The 7,320-nt window shown below is 44.1% G+C and overlaps 1 protein-coding gene and 1 long non-coding RNA gene across 3 annotated transcripts in view; one reads left to right on the forward strand and one right to left on the reverse strand.

Moving 5' to 3' along the window:
• Positions 1 to 3,635, forward strand: part of LOC106808343 (calmodulin-A-like) — a 33,628-nt gene extending 29,993 nt beyond the window's left edge. The window contains exons 5-6 of one of the 2 annotated variants that reach the window (XM_014811030.1): positions 1,123 to 1,259; positions 2,061 to 3,635. In XM_014811030.1, the coding sequence (XP_014666516.1) occupies positions 1,123 to 1,259; positions 2,061 to 2,113 (190 nt within the window). In that variant the 3' untranslated portion in view covers positions 2,114 to 3,635. The remainder of the gene's footprint in view (positions 1 to 1,122; positions 1,260 to 2,060) is intronic. The other variant, XM_014811031.1, reaches the window with a different exon arrangement.
• Positions 3,088 to 7,216, reverse strand: LOC106808344. Its single transcript, XR_001393767.1, has 4 exons — positions 7,031 to 7,216; positions 6,567 to 6,718; positions 5,792 to 5,918; positions 3,088 to 4,701 (listed from the first exon to the last, which is right to left on the reverse strand). It is a non-coding gene; the product is annotated as an uncharacterized LOC106808344 (long non-coding RNA).
• Between the last annotated feature and the right edge of the window lie 104 nt (positions 7,217 to 7,320).

Raw genomic sequence — 7,320 nt, forward strand, 5'->3', positions numbered from 1 at the left:
TATGTGTATAAATAAATATACTTATTTATCACGATGGCATGAATAGAGATTCGATTTGTCTAGAGATTTCCTCAGATATTTATATACTCCTGTTGTATATATGTATATGTTGCTGCTGTTTTACTGTAATCTGAAGGATAGAGAGAGAGAGAGAGAGATATATATATATAAAGAGAGAGAGAGAGAGAGAGAGAGAGAGAGAGAGAGAGAGAGAAAGAAAGAGAGAGAAAGAGAAAGAATAAAAAATGCTTGAAGATTAGTCTTTAACTCTTGTACGTAAGCCGTGGAGGTGCTCAGACAGAAGACGTGGGAAGTGGTTTAGTGCGAGAGAGAGAGAGAGAGAGAGAGAGAGAGAGAATAACAGAGAAAGAAAGAGAAAGACAGACGTAAGTGCAAACAGCTGCAGGGAATAAAAGGGACCGTGAGCGACTCGGATTGAGGGGGTAAGCGAAAAGTGTGAGACAGGGCATGAGTGGACATATCTACACGAGAGAAGAATCCCCAATGAGCTCACTTATATTTACATCTTAGACGATGCTTTCTCTCTCTTTCTCTTGCTTTCCTTTGCAAATTTTACATATATCACATGATTGGCATGGCTTGGTGCCGCGTACATGACACAGACGCAGTACAATCCACAGGCACATAAACAATGCTACGGTTATGCTATAATATACATACCGATTATGCTGCAGAAATGCTGTTTATGCTGTAGCCATGCTACAGTTCACGAACAATATATGCTACAGGTATATCCGTTCATGCTTTAGCCATGCAACAGCACACGAACAATACATGCTACGAGTATGCCGTTCATGCTTTAGTCATGCTACAGAATAGGAACACTTCATGCTACAAGTATGCCGTCCGTGCTTAATCCCGCCCAACAGATAACGTGCTCTCCCATTAATCCACAAGCACCTTGACGCGATCTCGCGCGCTACACGGCTATCGTGCTCTATCCCGCGCCACATGTAACTATATCCTACATGCCATTAATCCTACTTAAGCATACCTCCTTATGCTACATCCTACATCTTACTAATCCACAAGCACCTTGACGCTCTCTCGCGCGCTGCACGGCTATCGTGCTCACGACCCACGCGTGCTTGCAATCCGCAGAGACGGCGATGGCTTCATCAGCCCACCTGAGCTTCGCTACGTCATGACGAACCTCGGAGAGAAGCTGACCGACGAGGAGGTGAACGACATGATCAAGGAAGCCGACCTCGACGGAGACGGACTTGTGAACTACAACGGTGAGTATGTAGCAGAGCTATACATCCCCCCTTATCGCAAGACTGTACATTGCGCAGGCGCATGGGTATGTCTCTCAGGGCGCATGAGGCCTGGTGATTTTATCAGGAGTGTATAACATAGAGATATAAGGGGGACGTTTGCGATAAGGACGTATACGATGCTACACTTGCTCGTACTGCCGCTTGTCGGTAAAGCAACGAAGCGACGCGAATCCGTTAAAGGAGAAACGACGAGATTCTTTCCCTTTAGAAAATATACACGTCGATTATCGCGTGCGTGCGTGCGTGCGTGCGTGCATGCGTGCGGGCGGGCGTGTGTGTCACGTCGGCACAGTTCAAGGTGACCTTATCGTCGGTTTTGCAAACAGCAGGGATGTTGAATCTACTGTCTTCTCGTAGCGTGTTTTACGTGCGCGCGCGCGCGTGGCCGTGAATTCAAAAAGGTTGAAGCGGCAAAGGTCGATGAAAACCAAGCTCATTCATTTCCCGGGTAAAATCGCGGCCGAGCGAAGGCGTGCTTTTTCTCTTCACGCGTCACTATGGGATTTGTCTATTGGGAGGCAATTTCTCATTCAGACTTGTTATGTACGGTCAATCGATTATGAGAAAACATTTTATGTCTGCTGTGTTATCTTGGACGGATTAACATAAAGCTTTTCAATTATTATTATTACTTTACTAAATGGTGAATAGTTTTTTCTATATCAAACTTAAATTGACTTCAATACTCGACGAAACGCGCCCTAAACGGACGAGTTTCCGCTCTGTGCCAAATGTGTTTGTTTCTCTCCTCTATTTCAGAATTTATCCACTTCTGCCACAATTTGCAATCATTTCAGAATTTGTTATCATGATGTCAGCGAAGTAAGACGGAGGTAGAGACAGTCCGAGCGTCATTATGTGCGTCTCGTCATCGTTCAAATAGCCTTGCGTCACACCGTGACGGTCCCGATATGAAAAGTATTTCCGAGGCATTTCCGCCACAACTGGCGGCTCTACGCCAACAAAAAGGTTTTTCCCAAAACGTTGGTGCATGCTCCTTTTTATACAGAAGGTCTGTATTGCGAGTAGATTGTCTGACAATATAACGGGTTTGGCTTGATGGGTTCGACCAATTAACCGCATGGATTTGAGGCTCCCGAATTTTTTGTGCCCACGTTTTATTCCGTATTGCAAGAATATTTTTCATTTTGGGTTCACGTGTGTGGTTGGACGACGCCATCTTTGACATAGGTATAATAACGCGAATGTAATGTGGAACTGTTTAGAGAGTACATCTGCCTGCTTTTTTGTACATACGGGTGATGCTGTTGTGTCGTTTTATATATGGAGAATTTGTAAACGTTCTCATGCGTTTTAGAAGTATTTATTTCCGATTAGTAATCTAGCTTGTTAAGATATTTTTTATTATTACACGCGAATTGTAAATGTCTGTCTTCTCAGATTATACGTTAAGCTGGCGAATTACGAACTTACTTCTTATATATACGAACTTATATATATATACTAACAGTTTCGGATCGGAGAGATCTAAATGAGACTTTATAACATAGATATGTGGCACAAACGATCGCGATACGCCCTATATTGTGCAGAAAGTCTCGTAAGATCTTGTCTCTACAGAGACGTGACATTATATATATATATATATATATATATATATATATACCTTATTTCTTCCCTTTACGCTTCTGGCGTTTGTTGCCATACTGCGCTACATTCTTGTTAGACATCTTCGTTAATTTTCTCTTGGGAAGTGTATCCGATTGTGGTGCATAATATATGATTGTGAAATATTGTTTTGACGTTCTCTTTTATGGTACGTTTTAATGCCGTTGTAGAGTTCGCACGGACAGTTTCGTAAGAACAAATGCTGTATTTTTTATCGTGCGCGAGGTTCAATACATATAACATATAACATATATAACAATAGTTTCACTTGGGAAAATTAATAGATACTAAGCAAAACAACTAGCCGCAAAATGGACGTCTTCAACTGCGTGCGTTATGTACATCAGACAGGTCAATATAGTTCCCGGAATAGCGGCACATATTCAGTAGAACTGACGAGCAGGAATATAAACCGTCTGCATGGCAAAAAGTATTTTGCTTTCAGCAGGATAGCATCCTGTTGTTTGATATGTGCTGGCCGGTAGAAATTCCGGGCGTTTATTTGGCGTGTGGAGTTTGTAAGTGAGTCAGTGGCAGTAATGCTTATAATCGTGGAGTTATCTTTGAGGTTTACGGCATTTTGTGGTGTGATTTCAATGTGTGTCGGACCGCATGTGCATGGTTTGGGATTTTGAAATGGCTTACCGCTCTTGGTAAATAGGTAATGCAATAGTTACTAGCGCGAATAAATCGGTGTTGTGCGTATTTTGAATTTTATGTATATTTTTCGTATCGATTTTTCTCAATGCCGTTTTGTATCACCTTTTCTTGTTGATTATGCACGATATATTGATGTAGTCATATTTAACTAAAGCTTAGCGTTATTGCTTCTTGTAATTATGAATTCTGTAATGTCTTACGAGACTTATTTATACGCGATGACTATTACGAGGGGAAGATAATGACAAATTTGTGACATTATTTATCATTATCTACCCCTGTTATTACCTATTTAATTCTCCATGAAAATATCTGTCACGAGTCTAAAATCAGCTGGAGCAGATTACTGTGATTCAAAGTACGGTGCGAATGTTATTGATGCCCGTATCTATCACAGCATCGAACACTGTTACAAAATGCGTGCAAATCTTGCAGAGAAATTAGGTTAGTAATACGAATAAACATAACGATAACACACGTGTTAAACAACGACAAACATTAAATAATGCGACACCGCTAAAGATCATTCCTAACGCGTACCGTTTCGCTAAGTGTGAGTAGAACAGTTTGATTTCGCCCTATCTCGACTTCTATATCTACAAAGCAAGCAAAAAATCTCACGCCGACAAAGGCTGCCGCACGCGTGCATCTCCCATTCCAGTTTACAGCTCATTCGCGTTTAAATCATGGCGTCTATCGGACGCGTTCTTGCAACGAGCACATGCACCGCGTTCTCCGGCGGGGGAGAACGGTTGCAAGGTCGACAGAAACGATAGACTCTCCATCGCCGGAGCATCGGTCGGTGCTAGCGCAGCAGCAGCCGCGACCGGACGCGTGCTGCTGGTCACGTCATCGGTAGTTAGCCTCACCGCTGGCAGGCTGAGCTCGTGGTCCGCAAGTCGATGGAGCCGAGATGTGAGCACGCTGACGCATATCGCGATGGTGCAGAAGGCCACGCAGATTTCGGCGATTCCAGAAATAACGAGCGCGAGACTGAATATGCGTATCGCGTCGCATCTCTCCGTGTACGGCGCTGCTGCTGCTGCTGCTGCTGCTTCTGCTGCGTCGGGCGTCGAGGAGATACGCGCTAGATGGCAGCACCAACTCGGCTCTGAGAAAAGGAACGACGCAACGAGAATTTGAATAACCACGAGGCATCACAGCGGCAACATAGACAGGACAGCATAGAGTGTGTACATGCGCAGGAGAGCTGGCGGATTTTACGGACGCGATAACCTATTCTTCGTGTTCAGGGGCGGATCCAGAGGGTTTGGGTGACCAGTTTCCATATATGTTCTTCTGCAGCTAGGGGGGTCCAGGGGCATGCCCCCCGGGAATTTAAAAAAAAGAAGCTATATTTGGTGTATTCTGGTGAATTTTGTGGCCTGTGACCGGTTTCTAGAAACCGGTGCAAACCGGCCTAAATCCGCGCCTGGTGTTAATACGTGATATCAGATAAAATTCATAATCATCACCTGTATAATATATACGAAATAGCTATGATTATATTTGACGGTATACATCGATGCCGTGATGCACCGAGCAAGTAATCGTTTAGATATTATAAGATCACATGAATCAAATTGTGATCGATTTATATCTGGTGTTATCAATCCCGGCGCCGAGATCTCGTGTCCATTAGGGTTTAAACATAAAAGGTTTAAACATGCCACGGTTTATATAATTTATTTTCAATATATAAAGGCTTAATCATAGAGAGGGTTGATACATAACAACTTACATTATTTATTATTTACATGTGAGGGCCTGATCAGAAAAGCGTTGATCCTACATAGTTTAATAATAGATTTTCGATTCTTTTGTGAGATTGAGATATTAGATCAAGCCACAGATTGCCTTCGACTATGTTATAGAATAAACACCGACTATGGACTGTGCTGCATCGTAACTCGTTACGCTGGACTCTCTTATAGAAATTAACGGGAGAAGCGCCTTATGCAATCGTCGCCGTAACTTTCGTCTTGTCTCAGTTTTTATACTGATTCTCAAGCCTCTCACTTAACGACTCTTTTGCCTTTTTGTATTTTCGGCACGCTTTAATTAATTTCATCAACAAATTTCATCGAGAAATGCAATCAGCGCACTAGTAGAAAGTTAGTAACTGAGACTTGTGGGTACCCCATCGGGAAAGGACCCACGAGCAATGCTTGATGTAGCTGCGACGCTTGGTCTTGTCTCACCTGCTGATATAATTGTAGAGAGCGCCACCAGCACCACGGCGAGTACGATTCCGACAATGCTCATCACCGACACTGTCGCCACCTCGCGGTTCGCCAGCGGATGTCGTCCAACAAGGTGTAGGCCAGTCTAAGTAATAGACGAGCGGCACGCGATTACTGTCGGCTTTCATGGACTTTGTATATTCTATTACCGTAAAGCCCCACACGTGCGAAATTAAATTGACAGCATTTACGCGGCAATGCCACCTCTGCATTCTAGACAGATAATTACTGTAATATATATTAGGAGAACATGATATCATGAACACACACACACGCGCATACTCGCACGCGCGCACGCGCATGCACGCACACACGCGCACTCACACGCACGCACACACACAAACCAACAACGACGTCGCGCGTTTTTAACCACGATGTCGCCGTTGATAATGGGTGACCTCGTGTTTGAAAAAAGGCGACACCGTGGTTGAAAAAAAGCGACACCGTGGTTGAGAAAAGGCGACACCGTGGTTGAGAAATGAGTCAAGGCAAATGACGCGACGACAGTTATGGAACACAAATGCGGTGCGACGTCGTGAAGCTGCGACAGTACATATATATATAACATATATATATATATATATATATATATATATATATATATATATATATTATATATATATATATATATATAATAATATTATACGGTTCTCTGAGAACGCCGCGCGATGGCAATCATGGAACACCACAGAGGTCAGAGTTGACGGTAGTACAGCGTAGAAGGTATAGTTACCAGTCCTGTCAAGAAGAACCAGCCACCTGTCCAGATGCCAGCGGCCGCTGTACGGCAGTCCCACGATAGACAGAGCTGCAGTACCACGCATGCGCCGCCCAACCACCACTGACTGCGCAGCGTCAACAGCAGCGTCTCGTTGTCGCTGCCCCCTAGATTTTGGAGCAAAATTTAAAAAATAAGCTTGGCTAATAATCGTAAATAACCCTAACGTGATTTTTTTGGTCACTTGTCCGTGAAAGGCTTGTCTCAGACCACCCACCCCTACCACACTATGGACGTCGATCAAAAGCTGCGCCCGTCGCTCATCATTACACAGTTGAGTCATAAAACTTTGCCCCCTCCCACATACTAGGAATTTGCTCAGCCTACGGCCCTGCAAACTGTATGCAGTCTACATTCTCTGGTAACAATAACTAATTTCATGCGAGCGAATTCATACATACGCATCAAATGGCACGTACTTTGCAATAAGATATCCCCCGTGGCCGCTTCATGCGTCGACACTCTATGGTTTCCGACCTTCTTCATGCTAAATCGGGAACCCCGCGACGCAGTGCTCATAATTACTCGATAATAAGGACGGATGAATGTTGCTCGATTGAAGTTGCCTGCACGCGCGCGCCGCAGTCGCCTTTCGACAACACGGATCTTTCATAGCGGACGCGGGACATTCCGCGGCTGCACGTACGCCACTCCGGATATTGGCTTCCAGGCACGTGACCGTATAGACGCTCGCCACTTCCAACTTTAT

This window comes from Priapulus caudatus, unplaced genomic scaffold (assembly GCF_000485595.1).
Source record: "Priapulus caudatus unplaced genomic scaffold, Priapulus_caudatus-5.0.1 Scaffold269, whole genome shotgun sequence".
Taxonomy (NCBI): Eukaryota; Metazoa; Priapulida; class Priapulimorpha; order Priapulimorphida; family Priapulidae; genus Priapulus; species Priapulus caudatus.